Below are 16,199 nucleotides of genomic sequence, written 5' to 3' on the forward strand. Positions count from 1 at the left end.
TTAGCATTTATGTACAGGTTTCATCTGGCGATGAGCAGACTTCTCAGTAGTCCAACCTGCCAGCGTGCCACGGAGTTTCAAGACATCTGAGGCTCAACACGTACCTCTGATGAAGAAATCTCCGATGAGATCAGCACCAAATGGCCACCAGGCTTTCTCATATTTCCTTCTCTCTACAGTTTCAGGTTTTGTGATGGCTCGACAGCACTCTCTGCCCCGCATTTCCAGCAAAGCTGAGGGCTCGTTGGCTGCATCCTCCAGCGTCTGCAGTAAAAAATAGTAGACGAGCATAGGCTGATCACTGGGAACAGCCGTATGGACCCATTAAAAAGCATTCAACTCAGTTTCTCGCTCTCTTTGACCGAGTTAATCCTTGGGTGTTCTCCACTTCAGCTTCTTTCCGAGCTTTCTTCTTTTCTAATTCAGCTTGTTTGCAGTTTTCTTCATGGGCTTTACAGAACATTCTGACAAAGTTCAAGAGGGTTGCAATGACTGCACAAATGATTAAGGCATGGGATCAGCAACATGCAATGTGAAATATCAACAAGGAAGAGAGTGTATTGTAATGTTACCTTGTTCGAAAGGGCATCGTGCAGGGTCCTCACCAAAATATAGAGCTAGTGCATCTGCATTTCTCCCCTGCAAACAACCATCATCATCACCAATCGCAAGCAGAAAATTATCTGAGACATTTGTTTAAGAGAAATTTACCGCATGAGAATAGAGATGCGTCACAGATGCAACGTCGGTCTCAGCAACGGTGACGAATTCCTTCAATGTCTGTCCAACAGAATAAGAACAAAACAGATTTTCGGAATCCCTTGGTAACGAACAGACAAGATGCAGCCACGGTCTCAATGACGAGAAGTTCAAAATTACGAATTATACAGCACATGGGTAAGTATGCATGTAATCAATAGAAACTGAAAACATATTGAATACCAGAATACCTTGCAAAAAGTTTCAGATACGGGACCATCGTTTTCCGAAGCAGCCAATTCCTGCTTCACCTTCTCTATGCCTTTGAGAATGGCTTGCATCTCTTCTGCCAAAGATTTCAATTGTATCTACACGAGGAAACTCATTATTCTTTCAAGAACTCAACGGATTTTGAAATCTATCCGACAGAAAGAGGATAAATATGAACCTTAGATCCAGCCTCTAAGCTAACAAGATCTTCATGAAAGTCTAAAAGTTCTGGTGTCTTTGCAGCAAGCACCTGAGAAAAAAGGGGTTACTCAATAACATGATTCCAGATTTTACTGGGTGTGCACAGCCTCCGGAAATAAATGGACACGTCAAGAGAAAGCTTTAACACATGCTGTAAGAGCACAGAGGAAATGTGACATTTCTAACTAGCTGTATAATCTTTAAACCAATTCAATTAGTAGGTGCCGGAATTTTGTAGAATGTGATGGCCAACCGAGGGATCAACATTTGGGCATTGCAATAGACTCAATTAGGATAAAGCACATTGAATCATGGATAACTTTTTGGTGCATGAGGGAAATTGAAGGAGCAGCATATAGAAATATACAAAATAAACAAACAGGGCACAGAGACAATACCTTACAAAGATAATGCATGAGCGTCATCTTGTTGTTGGATGCACGCGTATCTGTGAGTTTCAAGAGACTGTCTAATTTGAATCCAAGAGCAGAACCTAAAAACAGAAAGTAAATATTAAGTTGAATATGCTTTTAGAACTGAAATTAAGTTTTTCACATAATATATGAACAGTAAGACTAGGACTCATAAGGAAGAAAATAGATTTATGGGTGGAATCAAATATGCAGTATTTATCGACAACAAAAAGCAAAATTATGCAATATTTCAAAAAATTTAAAGAACAAGGGTAACATGGATTTTTAGCCTCATAACTATGAAGGGTTTTCAGTCCTGCAAATTAAAGGGGTAGCAGAAGTAGTCCAAAAGACTTTCAAAAAAGTGCATAACTTTCGACCTTTTTGCATGCATTTCAATAAAAACCTTGAAATTTGGAACAAAGTGAGGTCCTGAGAAAATCCTGCAGTTCTATATCTTTATCATGTTTTATAAAAAGGTCCATACCTCTAGCAGTTCCTTGGTTTAATGTATTTCCAAGATGTAAAATCTTTTTCATAATTTCTTTCAGTTTGAAGGACCCCCGAACCTAGCACGAGTGAAGTTATGTCATTGAGATGCTTCTGATAAATGCATGTGGGATATTTTTCAAAAAAAATTTAGGTGCACCTCATCACATGCTGAATTTACAGTTTTCAAGCTTCTCGTGAAATCAGAAGCCTGAGAGATGAATTGGATCTTGAATAAGAAAACTCGTAACTTAGATTCAACACGCGGAAGCTTCATCAGCTACAGGAAAAACTGAAAGAAATAAGAAACACGAGATCTGTTAGTGATCATAGAGCACCAGTACAAATAGGATTGCATGTGAGAAAGGGGAATCGAAAATTGAGGCAAAAAGGGTGAAAAAATAAATGTGCATACGTAAATGAGCCAAACCCTGTTAGCATTCATGCTATATTGCTATGCTAGAAAAAATTAAGGCTATGTGCAAAAGGGAGGCAAAAAGGAAACAGGAAATGAATATGGTTCTACGCGAGAATTTTGTCACAACAATACACTGTACTCATCCTCAAATGTTATACCACAATTCAGCAACTGATCAAGAACGAAAGAACCTATGAGGAACCTTAAAGTTTTTCTCTGAAAATCATCTTGTCCACGAATAATGACTTGAAACATGCAAGAATGAGAAATTACATGATCTTTCAGAAAAATAGGTGGACAAATTTCAAATTGTACTAGCACAGGTATCATTAAACCAGCTTAAGATATAACAATATATTATCAGCAAAAAAGATTGACTATACTAATCTTACAAGTAAAAAAATATCATAATGCAGTACTAACATAATAGATCAAATAAAGCAATGAGGCTAGAGTTAACAAACCAGTTCGCACTTCCCCAGAGTCTCCCTGTTTCCTGTGTAGCCCTAAACAGTTACAATTCATTATCAGTTTAAAGAAATCATGTATGCTTTATTCATTAGTGCAAAATGCAGAATATATGCACTATAAAACTTCACCTTAAGAAGTTCCATCTCTTCTTTAGTTGGACAAAATTTAATGAGATTTTCGACTTGATCAGCATCCAAAATTGAATCATCCATTGCAAGTGCTGCAGCCTATCAAGGTCATCCATCAATAATGGTATAATACTTCCCAAAAGAAATAGTAGACTGCATATAGATGCTAGGAATACATATTTCTACAGAACCCTACATGAGCAAGAAGGAATCTTATCCTAACAATTTGCAATTAAGTAATTGAATTCCTAACTAGTTTGGCTTTAATATCCATAAAATTGAAATCCTAAGAATCGTATTGTAACTGTTAAATAAAAAGTGATAATTAGGAAATCCATTTATACTTTCCCATTCGTAAATGTCAAAGAGGAATAACGCATCAATGTAAATAACTGCAATACTTAACAAGTTAGGAAAGGGTATTCACATTAATTAATTTATACTCCCTCCGTCCCGCACTACTCGCACCTTTCCTTTTGGGCACGGAGATTAAGGAATGAGTGATAGACAAAGTCAACAATTACGGCTGTAGGTATAAATTGTTACTAAAAATGGAAAGAGTGCAAATAACTTGGGACGCCCAGAAAGGAAATAAGTGCAAGTAGTGCGGGACGGAGGGAGTACTATTCTGTTTGAATTTCAAATATTCATTATGAGATATTTGAAGAATTTGTTAGAATCCTTAATCTGTAGAGAAAATATAATGTCAATCTTCTTAACATGCACATCGTACTTCTAAATTAGGTTTATGCTATTTTTATGCATTTGTTATCTTCTACTATATCTATTAAATAACATATTAAAAATACAAAACATCCCATTCGAAATGTCACGAAATCCCCCAGATGAAGCAAGCGTCTCTGGAAAATAGTTTGCTCCTAACAAACATTATTTTCATTCATAGTTCTTCAGTGCTGCTTAAATGTCATTTTCTCATTCTCAGGAATTTACAGAAGGCATATTTCTTATATTAATACACATGCATGTCAATCTAAATTATGCAAACTAACGAAAGTACAAAACTATGAAAGGCAATAAATAAAAATGAACACAGAAGGCATCAAATATTGGTTCTGAAATAATGCATGACTAAAATTATTATCTCAAGCTACATTGTACATATTAAATAGATATACTTGTAGAAACAAGTTGAAATACAAAATCACAGCTTACCATCATGTCCGGAAGGGGCATTTTCACTTTTGTGAGCATAATTTCAGTGTTGTTGGCTCTCCTCAAATCAATCTACAAAACAGAATCAGTACGATTGAGAAACGAGTTGAAGAAAAGATTGACTAAGTAAATCTAGTCCAATATATGTTTCCAATCCTGCACTAGTAAAGCCACAATGTTCATGTTCTTCGTCATTTTTACTCATCATCTTTTTCATGAATAAGGCGCAATGCATCATATCTAACTGCAGCATATACTTGTTAGCAATAAAAAATAGTAGCAACCGGGCAGCTGTGAGAGATCAATGCCTCGCATTAATCTGGCACAGATGGGACCCTAAAGATTACTCCCTCCGTCCCATAAAAATAGGGACACTTTCCTTTTCCGTCCGTCCCATAAAAATAGCCCATTCCCATTTATGGAAAGTTCTCCCCAACTCATTACTCATATACATCAATTTATTTACAACTTATATCACTAGTCCACCATTAAACACTAATAATAATGTGGGTCCCACTATCCACTAACACTATTTTAACTACTCTTCTCCTCCTCTCTCTTACTTTATCAATTATGCATTAATTTCTGTCCCGTCCCAAATGTGCCTATTTTTATGGGACGAAGGGAGTATATTGATCACTATGTGCACCTACATGACACTATGAGCAAATTTAATGATCTGTAGCTATTTGAGACTCATTACAAGCAATTAGACACAAATTTGGAGAAGGCATTGGTCATTAAATCATTTGCCACAAACACGCCCCCACCCACACACTACCCATGAAAAGGAAAGAGATTATATTTATACCCCTAAAATTGGAAAGAAAAAAAATTTGATTAGTTTGACATTACCAGATGGACTTTTTCAGTCTTAGATCCAGTGGAATATCTGCGGCTCCCAGCTTTTCCTCCTGCACTTGACTTCGGTACTGTGGCAGAGAAAAGGGTCTCGAGTTCTGAAATGTCAAATTCTGGTGAACTAGAGTAAGAGAGAAGCATATCAGTAATAAAAATGTGACAAAAGAGAAAGGAATTGGAATAAATTGGACAAATAATCATTTCATGTAGAGATATAAAAGTGACTTACTTTCTTTTCTAAGGGAAAAAGAAGCCTAGTGATGCTAAATAGATTACATAGATTAATTTAATTCAAACAACTAAACCAGTAGAGAGAGAGAAATACACTTGAGGATCCCGGAATCTCTGTAGTTCTTCCCACAAGCTTCCTTGTAATACCCTGGTTATCTTGCTCCAATGAAGTGGCTTTAAGGTAGATCTTCGAGCTGCTGTTTCCATTGGACGTGGAAGCCCACGCCCTCTACCAACAAGCAACCCTTTACTATCTGTTGCAGGTCCTTTTGCACCAAATGGGGAAGGTGGGGGTGTTGCACCTCCTGAAGGTCCTGGAGGTGCTGGTGGACCAGGCACACGACCAGCAGGAGGTGCTGGTGGAGGTGGTGGAGGGCCACGAGTTGAAGGTGGGGGAGGTGGAATTGGGGCACCACAGGTAGGAGGAGGTGGAGGTGGAGGCTTCGGAGCTCCATGAGGGGGAGGTGGCGGTGGTGGTGGCGCAGGCCGTCCTAGAGGTGGCGGAGCAGGCTGTCCCAGAGGTGGTGGAGCAGGCATTTCCCGTCCAGGCGGTGGTGGAGGTGCTGGTACACCAGATGCACCAGGAGGAGGAAGCGGTGGTGGAGGTGGAGCACTGCACAAAGGAGGATGAGGTGGTAGAGTCCTACAGTTCTGAGGAGGAACATAATTTCCAAAAGTTGGAGGTTGTGGAGGTGGAGGTGGGGGTACACCACGTGAAAAAGGAGGCGGTGGAGGATGAGGTGGGACTGTAGGAAGAGGCGAATCTCTATGTGATTGAATAGAAGGAAGCCCATTCATGGGAGGTGGTGGCGGAGGAGGAGGTGGTGGAGGTGGAGAGGGCTTTCTTATGCTAGAAGATCTTTCAGGGTATGAAGATATAAGGAGTGGAGGTGGAGGAGAACTTGATACTCCTGAAGGTACATGCCATGTACTTGCAGCTGAGAATGGGAGTGGAGGAGGTGGTGGAGGCGGTAACACTCTACTGGTATTCTGCACATTGGAAGAGTGAGGAGGAGGGGTAGGGGAAGATTCATATAGAAAAGAATTAGGCCGAGGAGGTGGCGGCGGCGGTGGTGGAGTTGGCGATTGCTGGGGTATATCTGAAGGTGGTGGAGATTCTATACTATGTTCAGCTTCACCTCCCACCTCTGAGAGTAAAGGTAGAGATGGGGCAGAAGCCAGTGATGCATCTAATGATGATGGGTTAGATGCATGCTTGGAACGGCCTGATGCAGTACCTCTGTCAGTTGTAGCAGATGGTGAAGATGAAGTGACAAAGGGAGGCTTTGATTTCCCTCCCGGTGTAGAATCTTTGCCAAGAGTTAGTGATGCCGGAGCACTGTTATTTCTTGATGGAGGATAATAAACATGCATTGAGCTAGTGTAAGAACCTTTATTAGTAGGTATCCACTTCGATACAGTATTTGGTTTTGCCACTCTAGCTGGAGTGCTCTGCGACTCCGGCAGCTTAGATTTGTTGTTGGTAGCGACTGCGTCAGAAGCAGATCGTGAAATTGGCGGCTTTCTATCAAACTTTGGCTTATTACTATCAGCCATAGGCTTCTGTTCATGGGCCTGCTCTTTGAGATACTTCATTACCCGAGGAGCTTCTGCCCTTTGCTCGTCTTCTTCTTCATCTTCACACTCATCACCCGTTCCACCATTAATAGATTTTGTTTCAGCACTAGTAGCTTCTTTATCGTTCTGAAGTCCAGACTCTACTTTAGCATTCCCATTACGCTGTGTGCTATCATTGCGTTCATGCCTCTGAATTCCCTCATCAGACACACAATCTTCAAATGCATGATGATCCGAATCGCCCTTCACAGCTACCTCTTGAGTACTCTCATTGACCTCAGAACTTGTGATAACTTCATAGTCATCAGATTCTGACTCCGACTCCACCTTGCCATCATGAGCATCTACTGTACTGCTGAATATCTCTTCCGCCTCGAAGAATTCCTCAGCTCCGGCATTTTCTGTTTCATTTCCATCGTCACTTTCAGCTTCTTCTGTGTTTACAACAGAATGAACAGAACCTGCATCCGAAAAGAGTACCTGCACAAAAGGATGGGGAGTTCAACTCCTAATCCGAAAGCTTCAAAAATCGAGAAACAAAGCACGAACAATGTTGAACCTTACCTCTGCTCTGAATTCCCTAGAGAACTGGTCCTTGGCATCCCAAAGAACATCAGCTTCATCGCGGTTTAGCGTCAAAATGTTTGATCGGACAAATGCTGTATGGAACATCACTCTAAATATCATCTCTTCTCTCACCAAGTCATCCTCCAAGTGGATGCACTCAAGAACAATGTCTCCTTTAACACGGCAACTGATATTAATTTTTACTAGCTCACACTCTTCCTGCATCCACAAGATATAAGGACACTAAAGTCCACAATCTTTCCATCTATTTGATGTGAATTTAAGGATTGAGGCATTACCTGTTGATAGAGGCGGATTTTCTTTTTGACTTTCGAGGTTGAAAACAAAAGCTTCGAACTTCTAGTAGATGTTTTTGAAGTAGGATCCTGACCATATACACGGAATACGGGCCGGCATCCTCTTCCACTGTCATATAAAGGAAGGATCCTAAGAATAATACAATCCAGAGCCAGAGGTGTATCTGCCGGTGGCCAGTTGGACCCAATATTCCTTCTAGAGATGTACTGAAGATATCTGAGCTGAGACGGTTGTGGATTTAAAGGAGACAAGAGATGAAGAAGTTCCCTCGGTGCTTGTTTGTACACCATTTCGAGTGTCTTCTGCTCGCCCGTGTACTGTTTCCTGTACAGAAGAAGGCCTGCAAGGATAAAGGCGAGGACAGGCCATCCTCCCCTTTCGCAGTGCATTAGAAGCACATTCTGTTGGCCCTCAAGCGACAGCCAGCTCTCACTCGAACGCAGGTAATGGTTAATCATCTCCAGTGGTAACAACGGACACCCTTCATACTGCTGAGGGTAATCCATTACTGTCATGTCATACTGAGATAACACATCGGATAATTGGCTCCTTTTTTCGCCATCTTTGAAATTGAAAACCATAAAAGCAGCATCGGGGTAGTGGTCTTGTAACTGAGCAACAATTCCATTCATGTACGTTCTGTACTCATCTTCGTCAAGTACATTGGTGGAGAAGCAACTATCAAACACTACAGTAAAAAAAATATCAAATGGCATCAGCATACGGCACAATACACAAGTGTGACAAGCATAAATAAAACTATAATCACCAAAATAAACATCATTTTTCCAACCATCCATAGTTTCCAGTCTCCAATGCTTAAATAACTTGCCAAACTCACAAAGCATATAGTATAAAAATCTAGGGACGAATCACAATAACGGCATTCATGCGACAAATCCAATATAAAACTCTAAAGCTGTCTTGCTGTTCAGTGCAATAGGATACTACATATGGCTCGCAGTTTAATGATACTTAAACACTCAGGAAAACTCAAACCGCTAGTCGACAAAATATCCTCTAGGTATGCAAAATAATCCTACATACGACCTTTTTGCACCATATGGAGTCATAGTTTTCCTTGAACATGTACATTGAGCTTCACCTAATACCCAAGATTGACTAATAATATATCCAAGGCTCCAAGCTCAACGATTCCAACAGCTATTTTCGAATTCCACAATATAACAAGTACTCCTATATCACATTTCCACATTCGATCTAATATAAAACATCCACAAAAAAGCTCCATCAAACCAACCAAGCTACATACCAAGAGAAAGCCATGAGCAGTTGAGCTAGAGATAGAGGTTGACACACATTGAATTGATTGACCAAAGAAAGTAAACTCCCAATAATAAGTCAAAACCTTAAAGCCTAATCCACTCGAATATTCTTCAAAATTAAAGAATTCTCACAATGCTGAAGCACTAAAACACATCAAAATCAGACAATGAAGCAATAGCTGAAAATGGCATACCATAGACCCTCTCTGAAATCTCAAGAAGCCGGTCGGGCGGCTTCCGGTAGAATAACCTTCTGAATAGTGCCATCTAACGGCGCCGTTTCGGATTCAAAACCCCAATTCACTACTCCACAATCCAAACTTCACCGCAATTTTAACCTAAGATCTTCACACCAGACCAATCACCGCCACAATGCAACTCACCAGGCTGAACAAAGCCCTGATCAAAACACCACCAACCACCGCAATTCAGCTCTGGATTTCCACCTCCTACCAATCCAAACAGTTCAATCACTGAACTAGAAACGGAAATGGCCGAGAAAAAAATTCAACAATACAAGAAAAGGAAAAAAAACGGAAGAAATTTGAGCACAGAACCAGTCAAATTCCAAGGGGTGAAGTTGCAAACAGCTGAGGATCAATCGAGTGCGAGCATAAATGATAATGAATTAACGATACACAATTCTTGGTAGCATGAAAAACACTAGGACCGTTTTGTGATTGCAAAAAGGGGGACTTGATCACATGGAGGTGTAGAGAGAGAGGGGGGGAAACGTAGTGGGACCAAATGAGAAAGGTTAAACGGTAAAAAAAAAAACACGACTTTGCGTTTGTCGATTTCTAGAAATTGTTGTTTTCTTCTCCAACTCTGATTCGTTTGTTTTTGGACTGATTGCTGCTTTGGCGGGATGTTGAACTCACGTGCGTGGATAAATGGCGACAACGATCAACGGACAAATATACTCATTTTCAAGATTTAAGTTCATATAATGATTAACTAGCTCGAATCCATATAATGATTCTGAACATTTTCAAGATTTAAGTTCACTTCAACGATTAAAACGTTTATTTTGCAGCAAATTTTTTTTCCTACTTTGACTTCTTTTCTCCAAGACTCAATTTTTATGTAGTTTGACTGCAAACGTATGTTTTAAATATATACTGTTTTAAATTATCAAAAATAACAAGGTAATTATATAATTAATGTATTATAATTGATTCATAATTTTTGGTTTGATAATAGCTATTGTATCAATATATTCTCGTGTATTTTTTTCATTTAACTCACAAAATATATACTCCTATGCTATGTATTGTATCAATGCTTAATAGATTACCTATTAAACATGATGATCTATTTAACTCATAATCTTTTGTTAAGAATGAACGAGTCTCATTTTACTCAAGTCCTCGACCATACCCCTTCAATTAAAATTTATTCGCTTTTTTATGCAAGAATTATAGGTATTTTTGGAATTATGGATATTTTTGCTATTTAATTCATATATAAATATAAATAAAATAAAATAAAACTATTAGAGATCTAATTGCTTTTCGATGTAACCATTGGGAAATTTCAGAATATAAAGTAAAGAATCTAGTATTTGTTTTCCACAATAAAGGTCTTTTTGTTAAACTCCTCCATTCCTTAAAGACTAAGTAAACACAACCTAATCATTTGAAGATTTTAATCCTTTTCATCATAATATTTGTTGCTTACTTTACCAATGAGTCCTTTTCGAATTCTTGTACTCCATTAGACAGAACATGTAATTACATAATGATAGCCTCCCCTAAACAAATCTAACCAATAAAAGAAATTCGAATATATTATTTGTTGAAATAATGACATTTCAATTGAACTACCAAGAAGGGGATCACAAATGTACTTGTTTGGTATCGTATCATTAATTAATGGTACAGCATTTATTTATCAACCGTTTTTGTTCTATGCCTATAACTTTAATTAACAAAAATTATATAGTGGTTATGTAACATATGTAACGGGAATCAAATTCAAAACGGGCACGTGAGAAAAAAAAATTTAACCGTCGCATTTGATAAATTGCTTAATTTACTATATTTATGGTGGAAATTACACTTATTCTAAACTAAGAAATTTGTATATCTATAAAAGACAACCTATTTTTTTCGAAAAGTCATGATAAACAACTAAATTTTGTAAAAAAAAATTTATACTATTAGTAATTTGATGTATTAATTATATATTAAACTAACAAATATAGTTAGTGGACAAGTTAAAAAGACTTGATTAGTTTTCAGCCTCATTTTTATTTTTTTATATTTGAATTACATCTATATTACTTTTCAAATTTGAATTAAAGTATGTGTTAATTATATTTTATGGTTCCGGAAAAGTAAAAAAATTATACACAAATCATTAATATATGACCACAATATTATGCACGTTCCATGTACTATATATGCTCCCATATGTTTTAATTAAATGCATAAATAAACTGATTTTTTCTCAAATAAACCAGTTTTTGTTTGTACAAAATTTGGTCACATAGATTTATTGTAATGGAGCATGTATATAAATCATTAAATTATCCCAACCAAAATATGATTGAAACTAGAGGTGAGTAAAATACCGAAAATCGAATATTAGATAGTATGAAAATTTAAAATTTGATTTGTTTTTTTCCTGATTTTGGTTAGTATAGTTTACATTTTTGACAAATATTAGCGATTCAGATGTATAAAAACTGAATTTTATACTTGAAAAAACTAAATTTGTGTTGGTTTATACTACTCCATGTTAAGATATTTAGATATCATGAAGATTATAGTTGTTTTGATATGGTAATGGTTGATACGATGCATATATTAATGTTAATCATAGAAAATTAATTTTTGGATTTTTGTTTTTTATATATTTATGCAATTTCATTAGATTTTTATTTTTTGACATATTAGTGCAATTTTGGTTTTTTCGGTTAGGATAGATTTGAATAACTATCTATTTCTGGAAATTTGCTGTACATTACAACAAAAATGAAGAGCCATTGGATGAATGGGATATGTAGAAGAGAAGCAGAGACCCTTTCTTCAAAAACCTCAAATCATGATAATCCATTCCTCTTCTAATCCCATAAATGCTTCAATTTCCACTTACTTCCCATTGAGTTTAGCTGCATTAAAAAATAGTAGTGAATTAGTATTAATTTGATATTACAACTAGATATTGGATAACAATATCAACTAGGCTTCTGGTAGTAGCAAATTCATAATCTACATGAGACATAACAGCATGAAGAAACTTGTAGCTTACCTCTTTGAAACCATGGTCTTCGACCTGCCTGGCGAATGCAACGCTCGCGTTTCTCCAAGAGTTCGTCAATTTTCTTCGATTGAGACAGCAAGGGTCCCGAAAATTCAACCTCCTCCCCTTGATCATCATGGTGAACCTGTATAAAATCCAATGTACATTAGCAAAGAAAAGATGTTTCATCATTTTCATTGTTACATGTAAAGAAGAAAAATGGAGTACTACCAAATTTCTTCTCTTAGCATCCTGTTTATGGTAGAGTGCAGCTGACAGTTCCTGAGAGTGGTATCCATCCGAAGCATCAAAAGAGTCCGGGCGCTCCAACTGGCTCCATTTCTTGAGCATTGATCGTTTAAACGTTCCATATGAGTCGTGGCCTTTCGTACTGCCTTTCACACCTTCACAATTCTCTTCCCTGGCTGAATCCAAATTATTCCTCGGGTGCATAGCGGCAGAAGGTTCAAGAATGAGACTTCTTGAACTAGACCTGCTCCGCGACCTCAACGATGAATCCATCATCCTCTTCTTCGCCCAGGCAAAGCCACTCGACCCTGAGACTTGTAGAGGGCCTGCAAATGCATCATCGCCTTGAGACGCATTCTTCACATGGCACGCCTCTTTGGTCACACGCTTAGGCGGCTCCTGATCGAATGCATTCTCTACTTTACGATTGCTGATGCTGATTCCATCGTTCGCTTTCTTTTCACCTTGCTTTTGAGGAGGCATGTTCTGTCTTTTGAGAGATAGTGCCTCCTCTGGGGCTAGTTTATTCGTTCCGTTCTGCTTCCTAGTAGGCTTCCTCGATTCAGGCCCTCGTGATCTTCCAACGGGCCGTTTCCTGAAACACACACAGTTAAAGTTCTGACTCTGAAGAATCAGCAACTTTAGGTATAATAAGCAGTACCTGCTAGCATCCTCATGATGTTTATTATCTATCTCCTTACTCGGAGGGTATTTTGGCATGCTCGATGGATCACAAGCATACGGCTTCGTCTTGAAGTACTAACCATCACATAGAACGAATCAAGTGATCAGACAGATCCTCCTTGTTGACATGAAACCATTTGCACCAAATAACTTGCAAAATGTAAATGAACATTGATTGTGAAAAAAGAGAACCTCTGAAGCCAGGGCTGAGGTAGCCGTGCCCCTCTTGTGCGGTTCCACGGATAAAAGAGTTTCCACAAGCGAAACAGCAGATTCGGGTAAGTCCTTGAAGGTTTCCCACAGAGAGCTCTTATAAGGATGCTGTGGTTTAAACAATGTCGCATGAGGAAGCTTCGTCTTCTTCCAGTAATCGTCTGGCGGTGATCCACAGAGTTTGAATATTTTGTGCAGCTGTTCAACCTGTTTATACAAATAACACAAACTATTCAGGTGGTCACAGAATTGAGTGATGCTTCAGAAAGTCACGAGCAAAACATTGCGCGATTCAGGGAGTCGGAAAGGGTGTTAACCTCGGTTCTCCCTTGAAGGATGGGTCTACCAATCAGAAGCTCAGCAAGTAAGCAGCCTACGCTCCATAAATCCACGGATGCCCCGTATTCTGTGGAGCCTAACAAGAGCTCCGGAGGGCGATACCACAAAGTCACAACTCGACTAGTCAGAGGCTGCCTCTGTCCATAAGAACTAAAGTTTGCTAATCCGAAATCAGCAACCTTGAGGACTCCCCCATCATCTACTAAAAGATTGGCACCTTTGATGTCCCGATGCATCACTCCTCGAGCATGGCAATGCTCGAGCCCAGACAACAGTTGCTTCATGTAGCATTTGACCTTTAAAAACAAGCCAGAGGGATCATAACAATAGTCCGAGAAAAGAAGATTAACTCAATGAAACGATGCAAACCTGTTCTTCGGTGAAAGTGATCTCTGGGGAAGATAGTAGTCCGGAGATGTCATGCTCCATACACTCGAACACGAGATAGATGTTGCACGAAGACTGGGAAGTGATCAGCCCTTCCAACTTGATAATATTTGGATGGTCGAGCCTGCGGAGAATTGTTATCTCCCGAGCCATGAAACGAACACTCTCTGGCTCAAAATTGTCAAACCGGACCTTCTTCAGAGCAACTATCTTCCCGGTTTCCAAGTCACGTGCTCTGAATACAGTGCTATATGTTCCTTGACCAATCTGTTCAAATAATTTGGAACTATTATCTTCATCAGCAAAAATCCCAATAATGTACTATTAGCCCTATTATCAATGATTTTTAATAAGCAGTAGTAAAGGTAATGTTTAGTTGAAATGAGTTACTACTACAATTGAAAATGGAAACAAACTAGTCCTTTTTCTACAATTCAAAACATTAGCTTTCTAGGGACAGTTTCAAAGGTAGGTTAGGCTTAAATGATTACAATAAATTGCAGCAACTCCTTCACACACACACACACACACTCTGTCCATAATTAAGACAAATTCAAGAAAATTTCATACTCATTTGACTGATCTTGATATGCAGAAAATTGAATAAAAGTAATCTCAAAACTCAGGATATGCAGACAAATGATCCATTCCATAACTAATCATTAAAAAAATACCCCCGATTACTAAACAAAGATGATCACTACTTAATCACATATCTACAAGCAAAAATATGGCTAATCATGATTCAAGATTGTAAATTTCATACTCATTTGACTGATCTTGATATGCAGAGAAAACTGATAAAAGTAATCTCAAAACTCAGTATATGCAGAGAAATGATCCATTCCATCACTAATCATTAAAATGGCATAAAGTTCTAACAAGAAAAAAATACCCCAAAATTACTAAACAAAGATGATAACAACTTGAATCACATATAATCACAATTTCAAGATTGTAAATTTCAAACCTTTTCAAGTTTCTCAAAGGAGTCTGCTCTGAGTGGGGCCCATCCCTGGATGGCTTCTCCGGCCACCGCACTCAGCCAGACCGGCCACCCCGCCGCCCCCTCCACAGACTTGTGCAGCCTAAAACTCACCGACCTATTGGAATAACTCGCCCGCCCAGACTCGCCCAACTCGCTCCCTGACTCAGTAGCCCCTCTCTTCTTCACCTTCTTCAGCTTCGCATCCAGCTCCGCCGCCAAACCGCTCCCACCGCCGAAGCTCCCCACCCTGCTCCGACCCGACCCGCCGACAGAGTTGTCCACCGCCGCCGGCGTAACAGAAACCGTCTGCTTCGACGACACGCAACCCATAGCGGCGGCGCCGCCTCACCGACCCATCAAAACCGCCCCCGACGGAAAAAGTAAGCCCGGCCCAGATCAGGAAATACAAAATCTTGAAACGGGTCGAGCTCTGTTTTTGGAGAAAGCAATGCCGGTTGGTTCAAGCTTCGGCTTTTATACGGCAATCAAGAAAAAGAAGATCTTTTTTCAAGGCAGTGATAAACCAGTCGTATACATACTTATACTGTATCTCTGTGGGAATGTAAAATCAAGAAAAGTTGGCAGAATTATACCAAGAAAAAACTGAGGGAATGTATTTGACTTTGACGTTGATTTGGATTTCGGGATTGGGGCTCAATTTCTGCACCATTCTTCACTCAATTTTGGTTTTCATGTTAGTACTCCATATTTTACTTGCCTTCAAAAGCGTTCAAACATCATAACTAAACACCCCATTTTGGTGGGGGATTAGTTGCAGTCACTGAAAATGAGAATATGGAGGTGGTGGGTTGGGGTGGTTTGCATTTTAATTTATTCAATGCCTAAATTATAATTTATGTTTAATTCTTCTTATTTTATGACATTTTATCTCTGATGAATTGTTTTATTTTTTTAGTGGGGTAGTTGTGTATTGAGAGAGGGGACAAAAAGGGTGGGAAGATTAAAAATAAAAAAAAAGTGAACTGTCAA

The 16,199-nt window shown here is 38.8% G+C and overlaps 3 protein-coding genes across 5 annotated transcripts; all 3 read right to left on the reverse strand.

Annotated features, from left to right (window-relative positions):
* On the reverse strand, nucleotides 1-2,122 carry LOC121748138 (formin-like protein 6). Its single transcript, XM_042142365.1, has 9 exons — nucleotides 2,071-2,122; nucleotides 1,569-1,663; nucleotides 1,148-1,219; nucleotides 951-1,067; nucleotides 712-780; nucleotides 573-639; nucleotides 363-492; nucleotides 105-301; nucleotides 1-56 (listed from the first exon to the last, which is right to left on the reverse strand). Exons 1-9 carry the CDS (start codon nucleotides 2,120-2,122, stop codon nucleotides 1-3), a joined length of 855 nt encoding a protein of 284 aa, XP_041998299.1.
* LOC121748388 (formin-like protein 20) lies at nucleotides 2,071-9,980 on the reverse strand. Of its 3 annotated transcripts, XM_042142708.1 has the most exons (10): nucleotides 9,298-9,978; nucleotides 7,799-8,505; nucleotides 7,497-7,718; nucleotides 5,449-7,412; nucleotides 5,118-5,244; nucleotides 4,263-4,334; nucleotides 3,090-3,188; nucleotides 2,955-2,996; nucleotides 2,233-2,364; nucleotides 2,071-2,152 (listed from the first exon to the last, which is right to left on the reverse strand). In XM_042142708.1, exons 1-9 carry the CDS (start codon nucleotides 9,368-9,370, stop codon nucleotides 2,353-2,355), a joined length of 3,318 nt encoding a protein of 1,105 aa, XP_041998642.1. In that variant the 5' UTR covers nucleotides 9,371-9,978; the 3' UTR covers nucleotides 2,071-2,152; nucleotides 2,233-2,352. The 3 variants fall into 3 exon arrangements, with proteins under 3 accessions (XP_041998642.1, XP_041998643.1, XP_041998644.1); XM_042142709.1 differs by lacking the exons at nucleotides 2,071-2,152; nucleotides 2,233-2,364; nucleotides 2,955-2,996 and having other exon boundaries at nucleotides 3,119-3,188; nucleotides 5,118-5,221; nucleotides 9,298-9,980; XM_042142710.1 differs by lacking the exons at nucleotides 2,071-2,152; nucleotides 2,233-2,364; nucleotides 2,955-2,996; nucleotides 3,090-3,188 and having other exon boundaries at nucleotides 4,313-4,334; nucleotides 5,118-5,236; nucleotides 9,298-9,980.
* Nucleotides 9,981-12,029: 2,049 nt separating this feature from the next.
* LOC121748389 (protein IMPAIRED IN BABA-INDUCED STERILITY 1-like) lies at nucleotides 12,030-16,028 on the reverse strand. The gene is made up of 8 exons (XM_042142711.1): nucleotides 15,192-16,028; nucleotides 14,204-14,488; nucleotides 13,813-14,130; nucleotides 13,475-13,702; nucleotides 13,260-13,357; nucleotides 12,581-13,193; nucleotides 12,359-12,494; nucleotides 12,030-12,218 (listed from the first exon to the last, which is right to left on the reverse strand). Exons 1-8 carry the CDS (start codon nucleotides 15,537-15,539, stop codon nucleotides 12,199-12,201), a joined length of 2,046 nt encoding a protein of 681 aa, XP_041998645.1. The 5' UTR covers nucleotides 15,540-16,028; the 3' UTR covers nucleotides 12,030-12,198.
* Nucleotides 16,029-16,199: the final 171 nt, after the last annotated feature.

Source organism: Salvia splendens, chromosome 9 (genome assembly GCF_004379255.2).
Source record: "Salvia splendens isolate huo1 chromosome 9, SspV2, whole genome shotgun sequence".
In the NCBI taxonomy this organism is placed as follows: domain Eukaryota; kingdom Viridiplantae; phylum Streptophyta; class Magnoliopsida; order Lamiales; family Lamiaceae; genus Salvia; species Salvia splendens.

Coding starts and splice junctions, on each gene's coding strand:
- LOC121748138 (XM_042142365.1), bottom strand. CDS start 2,122: ATGAAAAAGATTTTACATCTTGGAAATACATTAAACCAAGGAACTGCT. Junction 640..711: donor CGCATCTCTATTCTCATGCG/GTAAATTTCTCT, acceptor GGTTGTTTGCAG/GGGAGAAATGCAGATGCACT. Junction 57..104: donor CGGAGATTTCTTCATCAGAG/GTACGTGTTGAG, acceptor GCACGCTGGCAG/GTTGGACTACTGAGAAGTCT.
- LOC121748388 (XM_042142708.1), bottom strand. CDS start 9,370: ATGGCACTATTCAGAAGGTTATTCTACCGGAAGCCGCCCGACCGGCTT. Junction 7,719..7,798: donor AAATCCGCCTCTATCAACAG/GTAATGCCTCAA, acceptor TTGTGGATGCAG/GAAGAGTGTGAGCTAGTAAA. Junction 7,413..7,496: donor CTAGGGAATTCAGAGCAGAG/GTAAGGTTCAAC, acceptor CCTTTTGTGCAG/GTACTCTTTTCGGATGCAGG.
- LOC121748389 (XM_042142711.1), bottom strand. CDS start 15,539: ATGGGTTGCGTGTCGTCGAAGCAGACGGTTTCTGTTACGCCGGCGGCG. Junction 14,489..15,191: donor CCTTTGAGAAACTTGAAAAG/GTTTGAAATTTA, acceptor TTATTTGAACAG/ATTGGTCAAGGAACATATAG. Junction 12,219..12,358: donor AAGACCATGGTTTCAAAGAG/GTAAGCTACAAG, acceptor TTTTTAATGCAG/CTAAACTCAATGGGAAGTAA.